Genomic DNA, 14496 nt, shown 5'->3' with positions numbered 1-14496 from the left:
GACACTGTATAACCCCACACTTAGTGGGAGGCTGGTGGGAGGCTCGGTGAGGATCTCATGCTGGCCTCAACCATACGCCTGGTGGAACATCTCCGTCTTACAGGCCCACCGAAATGATAAAAGATCCTGACGGGCTCGGGTGTCCTCAGACAGAGAGTTCCACCAGGTTGGGGCCAGGACCGAAAAGGCCCTGGCCCTGGTTGAGGCAACCGAACCTCAGGGACCACCAGCAGATGTTTTCCAGCTGATCGGAGCATTCTCCGGGGCACATAACAGGGAGAGGCGGTCCCTTAGGTATGCTGGTCCCAGTCCGTTTAGGGCTTCATAGGTCAAAACCAGCACCTTGATCCGAATCCGGAATTCCACGGGGAGCCAGTGGAGGGAAGCTTCCTGAGGGAAGCTGCTGTATCCTTGGGCATCGCTTTGGCAGGGCTGGCACTAGAGAGGTCCCCACTGAGCTGTGCTTTCAGACTCAAGCGGCAGGCTGACCCCTTCAGAAGGAGGGTGAAAGTACAGCTGCTATGAGTCTGTGCATTACCATTCCAGCGCTGCTTTTGCATGGTCCCATCCCAAACTCTGCCAGGGGGACCGAGTGGGTTGTGATGCCGTAGATGTGCTCGTTAGCTACCCCCAATGGAGCTAAAGGACGCTGTGATTAGCACAGCCTTTAGGCACTCTTACCAGCGGAAGGTAGTCGTGAATGGCACTGTCGCAAGGGGAGAGTTCACTTGGCGGGGTCAGGCACTGTGGGCGGAGGGCCAGTCCTTGTCCTCGTCGCCGGCTGATGCTGAACCTGCAGAAATGAAAATAGGCTGTGTTAGGTGAGTGTTAGATCAGTTCTGGTTCATACGGAGGCTGGTTGGACATCCAAGGAAGGTATGAATGTGATGCAGCCGATCTGCCCTGGCAAAAATGGGCTGCAGGCCGAAGGGTAAAGCTGCAGATAATCTTCATTCTGGGTGATAGGCAGTCTCTGGCATGCATGCGTAACAGAGGCACGCCAGACCATTTTGCTTGGTCCATAGCACTGGTAGTCAGCCAAAGCAGGTGAGGCACGCCCCTGCGATACTGGCAGTTTGAGGGAAGGCAACCCCACTTACATGCTGTTTTCCAAATGTGACCACACTATAGGTTGCATAAAGGTGCTATGATAATGGACGTTTTGTTGTCATTCATTTTCTGAATAACTTTTAAGATAGAATTTGACTCTACCCAGTACAATCAAAATTTCTTTCCTGAGAGTTATAGCCGGTTCAGACTCTTATTAGTGCACATGTGAAGTTGAGAGTTTCTTTTTCTTGCTATACTGTGCAATGCTTTCCAGTTACATACAAGCCTTGACTGCATACGCTTTGGGTTCCATGCTCCTCTTCTCCCCGTGTAGTAGAAGTGAGCTGTGACTCACGAAAGCTCATATCCTACCACGAATTTTTTTAGTCTTAGAGGTGCTACTGGACTCTTGCTCTTTTCTACTGCTACAGACAGACTAACACAGCTACGCATCTTGATCTTTCTCCCCTTGTGTCAAACGATGGCTGGATTAGCCTCCCAGTTTCTATTCATGAAGCTACCTCCCTATCATTCTTCAGATTCCTTCTCAGAGAGTCAGTTTGGTGTAGTGGCTAAGAGTGCAGGACTCTAATCTGGAGAACCGGGTTTGATTCCCCACTCCTCCATTTGAAACCAACTGGGTGAGCTTGGGCTAGTCACAGCTCTCAGAGCTCTCTCAGAGCTCACGTCACAGGGTGATTGTTGTGGGGATAATAATAACATACTTTGTAAACCACTCTGAGTGGGGATTAAGTTGTCCTGAAGGGCGGTATATACATCATATGTTGTTGTTATATTATTATAGAAGAAAGTGGCTTCTTTCTCCATGTTTTCTACTGCCTTCACTTGTCCTGATCTCCATTTGGCTTTCTCCATCTTAATCACCTCGGCTTGAGCCATCTGATTATCAAATGCTCGAGGCAGGGACTTCTTCAGTTCTGTATTTTGAAGAGCACCAAGCACATCGTTGGTGCAAAGGCGTGCATTTAAATAGTAATAGTAATAGAACGTCCACTGGTAGCTCACAGCCAGTACTGGCCTTTCTCATCGGTGGGTGCTAAAGAGATGATAAATTCAGAGGATCATCATGGATGTTGCCATTCTCTGAGTGGCTGCAGCCTTTCCGTCACAGATCTAAGAATGACCTTCCCACATATTCACAGCTTTCCAGTCCCCTGTCCTAACCACCAGTTAGCTTTGAAAAATTTACCTGGATCCTACAAAGTTCTCCACTGATTTCTGGGAACCCAGAGAGACAGGAGAGGGGCTAGGATCAAAACCTACAACAGCAAAAGAGAGACGAATTAGGAGCTGGGAAATTGCAGACAGACTTGTGAACACGGCGCTGCCTTTCCACAGGGCTTACTATTATTGTGGCTGCATTCACAGGGCCATATCTTGATTCAGGGGACCCCCCCCTTCAAGAATTGGGTGCCTTGCATAGCACTGATCCCTTCCTAGGGCCCGCAAAAGAAGGAAAAAGTATACACGTTTTTTAAAAAAGTGTTCAGTTTCCACATCTCACACTAAGTATGAAATCCCACTTTTCTTGGTATACTTTATGCACGTAGGGAATACCCAACACTGAACATGTCTATCTGTCAGTTCTAGGGACGGCAGTCCATGGCAGAGAGACCCCTCACAGCAAATACTCCAGTGCATTAGATGAAAAGGTTTTATTAAAGAGATCCACTAAGGTCATGGGTACATCCATAGATAGGTAAGTTGGCAGGAATGAGGATACAAGCAGATGCACTTTGATATAAGGAGCATGATTCCCCCCTCCCGTTGGGTAGTTAGCAACTAGGCGCGAAAATCCCAAAGTCTCATGCGAACACAATAGCTTTGTCTGGGCAGAGAAAGGTAAAAGACTACAAGGAATCCACCTCCCTCTGTCTCTTGTGAAAAGTTACCATACAGCTGCAAGGTCCACAAGAAGACTCCAGAGATAACAGGCTCAGCATTAGTACTTTCGTTTTTAGACAGGCCAAGGATGGCATGATTATAATGGTTACAGTATATGAGCATGACATAAAAGCACACAGGGTATTAATACATTGATCAGATCAATACAGAGAGCAGAGAATATATGAATGGCATGGATGAATGGTAAGCAGACATGACACCTAAGTGAACCTAAGCGAACATGACTTACCTTCAGGAGAATTTTGCTTTTCATGGGAAGTGGGAGAGGCATTAACAGGAGAAGAAGGAATCTCTTCTGAGAAAGAAAAAATAACAGTCGCTGACAATTTGGGGGAAGTTTGGTGATTTTGTTAGCAGGCTACCTAACGATTGTAAAACGTGCAAAGCTAGGACAGGAGACAAAGCAAGACTCAAATTCAAATTAGGAGGCGCTGTGTGGCGGCATTCTAGATGGTGAAAAAGGAACCCGGGTGCAATTGCCTGACCAAAGCTACAGGGACTCAAGGCTGCCCCACCATCCTTCCTCACACCCCAAAGACTGGGCAAAAACAGAATTCCTGCGGAAAACATGAAGAAGTGTACTTTTTTTTTTTGCAGTGGGGCGTCAGTGTATATTGACCACAGCAACAGCAGAGTGCAGACCATGCAGATTGTCCCCTGTGAAAGAAAAACTTGGAAGGGGTAATTTTGATTTCAAAAGAAGGTTCGTGTGCCCTCCCTTCTCATGGCACTAATCATATTTAGAACCAACTGCAATAAACAATGAAAACCCCTTGGGGTGTTTTCCACATCCTACTTAATGGCTCTGTGAAGCAAGCCACACTGGCAGCACTAGCGCAATTGGATAGTGTCCATGACAACATCAGCACATGTCCCTCCTAGCCTATGGACATGATTTTGTGCGGCCTGTCAGTCTCCAATTGTTTTCCCCATTCTTTTTGTGTCCACGTCGTCATTCTCCCTATTGCTCTAATTTATACTTCCTATATATTCAGTGCAATCTTAAGCAGAGTTTTGCTTAGGATTGCATTTATTGTTTTTTTAAAAATACCCTCACTAGTCCTCCCCTCCTCCCATGTAAGGCAGCAAGCCTAGTTGCACCCCTTTCCATTAGGTTGAGATGGGGCCAGTGCAGTGCAAAGAGACAAATCTTTTGTTCCTCGCCAAGAAAAGAGAATCATGAAAAGTCTTTTTAGAAGCAATAAATACAAGATGTTCAAAGCACAATAACAGAACACAAGGACTGGCTAGTCCAAATGACATCTGGCATCACTGCCCTCCTTCCCGCTTTTGGGATTTAGACATTCAACACACTTCAGTAATACATGTTGCATTGATAAAATGTTATGAGCTTGGGCTGCTTACTATGAGTGGATCCAGGGCTTTTTTTCAGCAGGAACGCTGTGGAACGGAGTTCCGGAACCTCTTGAAAATAGTCACATGGCTGGTGGCCCTGCCCCCTGATCTCCAGACAGAGGGGAGTTTAGATTGCCCTCCACGCCGCTGAGCGGCGCGGAGGGCAATTTAAACTCCCCTCTGTCTGGAGATCAGGGGGCGGGGCCACCAGCAATGTGACCATTTTCTCCGAGGGCAACCTACTGAATTCCCCCACCTCTTTTCCCAGAAAAAAAGCCCTGAGTGGATGTATTACCATGTTTTTTCCTATAGTGTCAACTGAGAACGGGGTTAAGCCTTGAATGAATGAATTTATTTATTTGCGGTCAGAGACCATTCCAATGGCAATACATCCTTAACAATCAATAGAATAGTTAAATCCAGCGTAAAAGTGTAAAGGACATAGAAAAATACATTTAGCATTTAAAATCTTATCTTAAAATGTATATAGTTCTCTGGGAACCGCAGTAATTCTAATATTTAAAACATTAACGTTAAAATAGTTAAAATCGTAAAAACAGCAGGGCAGACTATGTATGGCTATACTTTTTATTATAGAATTTAACCAAATGGAGACAAAATTTGGCTATTTGCCTGGAGACAGCTGGATTTTCATCAATTAGGAGTTTCTCCAGGCAGACCTTATTTGCCTCTGCAATTGGTCTGTCTAAGAGTGGGGAAATAAACTTGTCCCTATAGACTTGATGGAAAGGACAGCGAAAGAATGTACGAATAAGTGATTCCACTCCACCAATGGAGCAACGGCAGCGTCTGTCCTCATATGGGATCTTTCTATATTGAAGGGATAACTTCACATCAGGCGGGTTAGGCCTTTAACTCAGGCTGCTTCCGCACACATTGGATAATGCACTTTCAATGCACTTTTCTCAGTCGTTTGAGGTGGATTTTTTGTTCCGCGCACAAAAAGATCCGTTCCAAATGATCTATAAAGAGGATTTGAAGTGCATTATCCAACGTGTGCAGAATCACTCAGAAAGAACTTTAATATTCCTTCAGTGGCTGCAGAAGTTCTGCTGCTTAGGCAATCTAATGCAGAAGGTGAAGACAAGTGTTTTGTACAAACAGAGGGAGCACGTGTCTAAAGGAAAACAGAGTGGAAAAGGAGACTGAGGAAGAAAATGTAGCTCGCTAAGCAGGGTTCAGCTTTAGCGACTGTTCTCTTGAAATCGAATGCCAAAGGCCAGTAGATGTGCTACTTGATGAAGGAGTGCCTATTTGCTTTCACGGTGATTCCGCACACGTTGGATAATGCACTTCTAATCCTCTTTATAGATCATTTGGAATGGATTTTTTTGTGTGTGGAACAAAAAATCCACCTCAAACGGTTGATAAAGTGCATTGAAAGTGCATTATCCAACGTGTGCGGAATCAGCCACTGTGTTCTCCTTACATGTTTCTATATGAGACAGAAGATGTTGCAAATGCCCAGGAATCTTTCATCCAAAGCTCTGGAACTTTTCACTGCTCAGTTGTGTGTAACAGTATGTTGGAATAAAAGTCCACTGACTTAGTGATGTCTTTGCATTTTTGACTGCTGGTGCAAAGCTTGTTAGATCAATGAAGTAAGAATGTAGATGTACCTGTAGATACAGGAGCATAGTCCAAATCCTCTGAGTCCTGCCTCCGCCCCAGACCTGCTGAGTAACTACGTTGACGCCGGCTGCCACACCGGGACCCTTGCTGGTAGCTATACAAGCCCCCTAGAAGAAAACACATTTCATCCGAACAGTCAGAAACTTGCTTCATTATCACTGCGGTATAACCGAGTTCACCGAATCTTACTTCCTGTGCATTACTGCTCACTAATTTATTGTATTATGAATAAAGATAGGTTGCATTCTGCATGCTTAAATCTTTTCCTGGCTGCTATCAGAAATCCTTGCTCCCACTATCAATAGTCTGGTTCAAACTGGGGGGGGGGGGGATTGAACTTAAGTGTGCAATTAAAATGCAAGGAGAATGTATTTGGTCCAGGTTATCTGGGACATAATGGGAATGGGTCAAAAAGCACTGCAAGTTATATCTCCCTCTGGATGTATGTGTAATGGTTTGAATAAAGTGAAACTGTTCTTTGCAGCTGCTATTAAGGGAAAAAACTGGAGGCGACAACTAGTTTTGTTCTGGACGTAACTGATTTGGACCTGTGTGAGCTGCTGCTAGTCTTCTTCAGCCTATGGAGGTTTAAACAAATCAGGCAACTAACACTCTGTTGTCTTGAGAAAAATGAACCCAACAAATGCTGCTCCAGAATTCCTCCTCATTCTAGGAAGGAACAACAAAATGTTATGACTGCACAATCTCAGCATTACAGTAGTCATTAAAAACGGTTTCTAGGACCTTTGATAAACTCCCGTTAAAGTGGAATCGAATCCAAGGAATTACAGCCTTAAATCAAGTGGCACGTATTGTTCCAACCGACCTGTGCTGCGAACCTCAAGGGCTGCAGGTAAGATTTCCTGAGTGGAAGAATCCACAGGCACCATAGAGGTATAAATAGAGGGTGTGTTACAAGCCTTGCTGGACTGGATAGCCTTAAGACGGAATCTCCGTGAGAAACCTGGAAAGGAGAGACAGTCACAGCAATGGTAAGTACAGGAGAGGCAAAATTGTGAGCTTCCCAGGGCTTTTTTTCTGGGAAAAGAGGTGGTGGAACTCAGTGGGTTGCCCTTGGAGAAAATGGTCACATGGCTGGTGGCCCCGCCCCCTGATCTCGAGACAGAGGGGCCCCTCTGTCTGGAGATCCCTCCCCTCTGTCTGGAGATCAGGGGGCGGGGCCACCAGCCATGTGACCATTTTCAAGAGGTTCCGGAACTCCGTTCCACCACATTCCAGCTGAAAAAAAGCCCTGGAGCTTCCTATATGTATATATGCACTTTCTAAATGTAATTTTAGTTGGTTGCTGCTAAGAGCATTCAATTCTCCACTAGACAATCCTTCTCTGTCCCTGCTAAGTTCTGAGATTTTCAAGCTTATCTCTAAAGCCCATAGGAATTAGAAATCTGTTTTTAAACAAGACGATAGTAGACTAATGCTGCCGATGAATTTTGTGCAATGTACCAGATTCCCATGCTTGTGCGACACAGTTATATAGGAAGCTCCAGGGCTTTTTTTCAGCTGGAACATGGTGGAACAGCGTTCTGGAACCTCTTGAAAATGGTCACATGGCTGGTGGTGACCAAGGCTACACACAGACTCCAGGGTGTTGGGCAGGCTCACCATTTTCTAGCTCCGCTTCTCTTTGGGCGACGTTCTCGTTATCCCGGATGACGGAGCTTGCTGTCAAACGGTGAAGCAGTTTGTCCCAGGCTTTGCTTTGCTGATGCTGTCTGGACGACTCTTCTTTGGTCTGGCCCTCTCGGGAAAAGAGTAAGGAGTCCAAGGTGGCTGTCAATTCCCAGGAGACTGGCTTCCCGGCACTGAGTGCATGGATCACAATCTGGCAGCGAAGGGATGGCAAAGGGCTTGCTTCGGTCTCCCCGTGCTCCGTTGCTGGCGATGGGCTGAAAAAGTATGGGGGCTCCAACAGAGTGTCCCAGTCTAAGTGGGCTGGGGACAACAAGTTGCCTAGGAGACAGTAAGGGAGAGTGGGGAAAAGGTCAGAGGACATTAAAAAGACAAAAGACTTTGGAGGAAACATGCCTCAGTGGGGAGAGTACATGCTTTGCATGCTGAAGGGCCCAAGTTCAATCCCTGGGTTCTCCAGTGGGAGAACAGTATCTGCATATATTGGATCAGGGGTCATTTCATAGAAAAAGAGCTGGAGGAACTCATTAGCATAACTCATTAGCATATGCCACGCCCCTTGACATCACCGGCAGTGTTCCATTAGCATAACTGATTTGCATATGCCACACCCCCTGACATCACCTATCCTGGCTGTTTTGGACCCAATCCTGGCCATTCAGGGCCGAAATGGCAAAAAGGGGCTGAAAATGGCCAAAAAAGGACCCAAAATGGTAAGGATTGGGCTGCTGCTGAGCGGGAGAGTGATCCACCACCCATTAGAGGCCCAATCCAGGCTGTTTGAGCCCCAATCCAGGCCAAAATGGGCTCAAAATGGCTGAGAGTCAGGTGGGCGGGGCCACCTGTCACGTGACCTCTTTGGGGAACTGCCGGAACTGCGTTCCTGCGTGTTCCCCCTCAAAATGAGCCCTGTATTGGATCCTGAGATCTGAGAGAGCCATTGTGAGCTTGAGTAGATAAAAAGGAGGCAGACGGGTTAGTGGAGCAATTCAACGTAAGGCAGCTTCCTGTGTTTATATGACGTCCAACCTGAGCTTATCCAAATGTCTCTGGAAGGGGGAAGGGCATCCCTGTAGGCTGTTCCTAGCACCTGGTGCTCCAGGCATACACATTTCCCTGGGTTTGCATTCAGTTACTGCAACTACAAATGTCCTGCAAAACCTTTTGCCCCCAAGTAAATGCAATGGCCATCCATTCAAGGAAGGAGGTATATTTTACCACACCTGTACTAACTCGTGGTCCAGCTGGCTGCAGGGGATATAAGATTTATTTTGCCTCTTGGCTGGATAAAACTGTTGAGCAGGTACCCGCGGGGATGTATGTGACCCACTGTGAATTTACGTGGCCATGCATGGAAAAAACGGGCACCTGTGTTACCTTGGCAGTCAGGATCAACTATTCCCCATTTAACTCATAACACCGATTTATCTCAAAACTTCCACGCATGTGCACCTAACTTCCCCCTCCCTCCACCACTCACCGGAATCAGCAATGCTCTTTCTCATCTTCTGCAAGTCAGGCCCAATCTCATCTAGTTTCCCTTCCAAGGACCGGTTCCGTTTCTTGGAGACTTTCTCCAGGGCCCGGCGCAGTCGATGGGCATCCAGTTCACCGTGTGGGGATGAGAAACTGCGTCCAGAGAGGGCAGCTCGGGCCAGCACTTTATTCCTTCGAACCAGCTCTTCAGAACTCAGGGCCACTGATACCTGAAGGGAAGCACAGACGAGAAGACTGAGGCTGGGGAAATACACGGAAGCTGTTCCTAAGACCACTACCTGCAATGAGATTGTCTTCTTTGTGTGTGTGTGTGTGTGTTATGTGCCGTCAAGTCGCCTCTGACCTAAGGTGACCCTATGAATGAAAGACCTCCAAAATGCCCAATCGTTAACCAATTTGCTCAGATTCTTTTACCAGAATGCAGTGCTGGACTTACTGTACTTTTTAACCTTGGAGTTGTCTAGAGGGCTCTCTCAGGTCCTGATTAGATGTTACTCCTGTGTCCTACCTGATCCTCAGTAACATGTGACTGTCCTTGCACTGCATCTGGCCTCCTGTTTACAGCTACTTAGGTTTGACTGATCAAAACAACTTGCTCTCACTCCCGGTTTTGTCTGCAGTTGAGTGTTAGCCAGTTGATGGCACCATCATTTCACTTCTAGTTGCCAGTGGATTATAAGGGTGGCACTTGGGGAGAGCTTACCCGCACACTAGCGTCAGATACGCCTCCAGCATATCTGTTATGGGTTATGGATTTCTTGCTGCAGCGTGTAGTGTACCTCTGAGAACATGCAGAGGGAACCTGTTTTGCTGACTGGTTCCTAGCTGCTTATTTTGCAGGTGTTTTGGTTACCATTTCCTGACCGGCCTGAGAACGTGGCCTTGAAGTTCCAGCAGAGACAGCACCAACCTTCTAAGAGACTGAGCAGAGCTCATCTTTTCCCTCTCTGCTTTGGCGGCCGTTGGGTCCTAGTGGTGCCCATTTGCGGCAGGTTGGGGTGTGCCCCTAACCCTTTTGGCGCCTCTGGAGCTCCGTGGTTGTGCTGGGCTGGATGGTAGTCCCTTTGGCATCTCATGAGAACCCTTATCCACTTCGTCTGGCATGGCACAGGTAGCGAAGGTCAGGACTCTGGTTCCAGGGGTACTTTTAGGACTTCAGCCAAAATGTCAGTTCTTGCCCGGTATTTCCCCCCAGACACTTCACTGCATCACTCAGGTGTATGGGTTAAAGTCTCTTTATTAAAGAAGAATACTAGTATCAAGATGGTCAGACAGGATCATTGGCTGAAGTGACTCAAAGTAGCAAAGCAAGGTTAATTATAGGACAAAGTCCATGCCCCCAGTGGGAAAGAAAGTCCGTTAGGATTTTGGCGCACTGAGCCAGGGAAGAGGGGAGGAGGGAAAAGATGAGCTCTGCTCAGTCTCATAGGAGGTTGGAGCACTCTCCTTCATCCTTGTACCACACCATGTATGAAGAAGCCAAGTTAGGTTTACAAATTCTCATGTAGACACCATATGAAACAGCCCACGCACAGTCGCTTATTCCCACGGCCACTAAGACATACGCATCCAGCCAGCTCATTGATATTGACATGGAGACATTCTGTGCAGATCCAAAAGAAAGACATGATGATGTGTACTACATGAAGATAATTTTAGGTGGGTAGCTGTGTTGGTCTGTGGGTAGAAGAGCAAGATTTGGGTCCAATCGCACCTTTAGAGACCTACTGATTTCCAGAGTCAAAGACACTCGAAAGCTCATACCTGGTCCATAAGGTGCTACTGGACCCGAATCTTGTACTACATGCTAAGGACAGTCTCTGCTATCTGCTTGATATCCATAACTTACAGACTCCACACTTGTGGGCTCGATACACAAGAATAAAAAAGAATCTTCCCCTTTCCATTTCTAGTAAATAATTCGGTCCTTGGAGGGAAAATATTAAGTGAGCAACAGCCTGTAGAAATGAAGTGGGTACAGTAAGGGGGGGGACTTCCATGTGCCTCACCTTAGTCCCAGCCGCCTGCTGAGCCTGCGGAATCGGAGCAGACTTGGTGGAGGAATTGCAGAGGGACACACTCTTCTGGCCTTGTTGAGAGCAGCCTTCAAGAGCCTGGGCTAAGGAGCCTCCCTCTGGGGGTACATCCCTGGAGCCAGTGGACTCACTGCTGGTGGAGCTGTGGGACAGCAAGCCCTGGCTACGGTCAGTGCTGACCGAGCAGTGGGTGAGCACGTACTGTTCCTGAATATAGGAGGGTTGGTAAATTCGCTTCCAGATATCTCCACCTGAAATAAGACGCATACACCTGTCTGTTAGGGCCACCGGAAGGGCAAGATGAGAAAAGAGAACTTCCAAGATTTCCAGCACACCACACATCTCTGTGTATGCATGTGCCGTCAAGTTGCAATCAATTTATGGTGATCCTATCAAGGGGCTGTCAAGGCAAATGAGAAGCGGAGATGGTTTGCCATTGTCTTCGTCTGCAGAGTCTTCCTTGGTGGTTTCCTATCCCAGTACTGACCCTACTTAATTTCCGAGATCTGACAAGATCAAGTTATACCATGCCGCCTCCCCCGCAACCAACCGCTGTGCCACACCCCTATGTCAACCAGAAATGCCAGGAACTGAATCTAGGGCCTCCTGCTTACCAATGAGTTCTAAACCAATGAGCTCAGACTCCCTAATTCACTTTCATAAGTTCTTTGTAGTGGAACTGGAGCAAAGTTCACACATTCGTGGTCCAACGTGAATGCGCCCCAAAGGAAAGTGCCCAAACACATCGCTTTCTGCTCCAAACTGGATACCCTCCTCCCACAGCTCTACTTACTCTTCATGGACTCTTCTGTGGCCCCAGCAGAGAACTCCAAGGATATCTCACGGGAAATTTCATGAAGGGCTTTATAAATGTCGTGGCTCTCCCCAGATGGATTTGAATGGGCGGCTTCTTGACCTATTGCCTCCTCCTCCTGGGACTGGAACACCGAGCCTGTGGAGCCCTTGGAGAGGCTCCGGCACAGCGGCTCTCTGCCCTGGGAAAGAAAAAAGGCTGGAGATATATTATTGCTCCAGAGGAGTTTATTATTGCTGGCATTCAAAGCCTGTACCATAGGTGCTGTATGGAGGAGAGGGGGAAAGCCACACGGAGTCATCCACCCAACCACATCATGGACTAGCCAATGCTCCTTGTAAATGGCTGCAGAAGTTCCATCACAATATTAATGTGCTTGGAGGTGGGGTGAGTAGCAGCCAGGAAAGAGCAAATATTTTTATACCAATTTCAGAAATACCCATCCCACTGGCTTGAACTCAGCTATCCAGGCTTTAAGGCTCTTTTCCAGAAAAGCGAGCTCAGAAGTGGAAAAATAAGAACTGAACTGGGCCACTCACGTGCACAACACACGTATTCCACCAGTTATGGTTTCTAATGGGCAGAAATGCCCACCTCCTTCCATCTGGGGACAGACTGGCTGACTGGGTGATGGGTCACCTGGCTGGCTAATGATGGAAGAACTTTGGTCAGAACCAGCAAGGTAATTCTTGGTTGGCACAAAGAGAGAGAAATCCTTGTTGGCCCTAACTAGACATTCAAGACTGCTAGGAATTTGGGTAGAGGGCAAGTCCTAGTTCATTTTTTTAAAGCTGATGAGGTGGTATACCTGCTTCAAGGCTATACCACTTCAGACAACATGAAAGGAAACATATGCTTCAGTGTATCTTGGTGGGAAAATAGTCCCTGCTTGTAGAAAACTAGTCTATCAACCAGAAGGAGAGGCTAGACGTCTTCTGCCTGACAGCTTGTTTCCTTATAAGAAGCCCATCCCTCAATGAGGTCACCCTTGAATGGATGCTCAGTTATTGCCTTCTTGTCCCGGAAGCTGGCAATGTGGTAAAGCGTGCAGTAACTGATGAGCCGGTCTCCAGGATACAGGGCAGCAATCTCATTGGGCGACAGCAGGGCCTCCATAGTGTCCGGCACATACCAGTCTATCGTGATGTCACTCACAGCTGGCTCAATCGCTTTCTTCAAAGACTTCATCAGCTGGGAGGGCGGAATAGGAGACATTTACCACTTGGGTCTAATTTCTCATCACCGTATTGTTATTTAGAGAGTTCTGAACGCTGCGTTCTCAGAGTAACTCTTGAAATCAGAAGACTGCACGCCATTCTTGCCTTAAAGACCAACTAGATTACCAGGGATAAGTGTTCAGGAGTCAAGCTCCCTTGGAGCCAAGCTACAAGTGACGCCTGACACAAGTTGGACTCTTGTCAGCTTACCTCAAGTTTTGATGGGAAATGTAGGCGTCCTGATCTTACAGCTTGGCTCTTCATTTAATTGAAGTTTACAGAACCCCCCCCCCACACACAGACAGCGGAGAGGAAGGGGGGCACCTGATGAGAGCCCAACATCTGCACTCCCTTCCCGACTGCATGTTCTCCCTCCCATAGACTGCCGCTCTTTAAACTTCAATTAAATGGAGAGCCAAGCTGCAAGACCAGGACGCCTACATTTCCCATCAAAACTTGAGGGAAGCTGACAAGTGTCCAACCTGTGTCAGGCGTCTCTTGTAGCTTGGCTCTTAGTCAGAGCTAGACTGTTGAAAGCTTATACCCTGGGAATCTTGTTCGTCTTTAAGGTGCTAATGGACTCCAAGCTTGCTGTGCTGCTGCAGATCAACACGGCTACCCCCTGGAAACTTGAAATCAAACCATCAAATCAAATGACCTGAGGATGGGAGAGATGGTTTTCCTTTTACTGCTGGATATAGGATGGGAAAGATGGTTTTGCTTATCTCTCCCATCCTCGAGCTTCATCTATGTGTATGCTACAAAGAGGATTCCCAAAACACAGAGAAGGACAAGGAGAGATGGCTAAAAAGATAGGAAGTCCATGGAATTATCTCAATGCTCTTTCTGTACTAGGCTATTGGTTAAGGTCCACTGTCTTAAATGATCAACTATTGTCCAAGCATGGGATTACCTGCTAGGGAAGGATTTCTCCAGGGAGAGGGAGGAGCAGGTGTGGAATAAGACCGATGGGGATACATTGTGGAGAACTACCACTATCTGACACTTCTGTAGCACTCCTCTCGTTGGGGTTCACTTTTGAAACTACCACTTTTTTATTTTGACTTGATTTATTCTCTGCCTTTCTCCCCACTGGGGGCTCAATGCAGCTTACATAATCCTCCTCTCCTCCGTTTTCTCCTCGCAACAATCCTGTGAGGTTGGTTAGCCTTAGAGTGTGTGACTGGCCCAAGGTCACCCAGCAAGCTTCCACGGCAGAGTGGGGATTCGAACCTGGGCCTCCGAGATCCTAGTCCAGCACTCTGACCCTTACACCACACTGGTTATCATCAAAGCA

At 47.2% G+C, this 14496-nt stretch overlaps 1 protein-coding gene across 1 annotated transcript in view; it reads right to left on the bottom strand.

The window, feature by feature from the left end:
* The window catches only part of VWA5B2 (von Willebrand factor A domain containing 5B2), a 70517-nt gene that overhangs the window by 1032 nt on the left and 54989 nt on the right, over positions 1–14496 (bottom strand). The window contains exons 13-22 of the mRNA XM_054982741.1: positions 12994–13173; positions 11962–12163; positions 11142–11419; positions 9116–9341; positions 7609–7956; positions 6812–6949; positions 5973–6092; positions 3206–3271; positions 2261–2330; positions 682–793 (exon numbers count right to left, since the gene is read on the bottom strand). Coding sequence (XP_054838716.1) covers positions 682–793; positions 2261–2330; positions 3206–3271; positions 5973–6092; positions 6812–6949; positions 7609–7956; positions 9116–9341; positions 11142–11419; positions 11962–12163; positions 12994–13173 — 1740 coding nt within the window. The remainder of the gene's footprint in view (positions 1–681; positions 794–2260; positions 2331–3205; positions 3272–5972; positions 6093–6811; positions 6950–7608; positions 7957–9115; positions 9342–11141; positions 11420–11961; positions 12164–12993; positions 13174–14496) is intronic.

This window comes from Eublepharis macularius, chromosome 6 (assembly GCF_028583425.1).
Source record: "Eublepharis macularius isolate TG4126 chromosome 6, MPM_Emac_v1.0, whole genome shotgun sequence".
NCBI lineage: Eukaryota > Metazoa > Chordata > Lepidosauria > Squamata > Eublepharidae > Eublepharis > Eublepharis macularius.
This window is presented reverse-complemented; position numbering and strand designations above follow the sequence as displayed.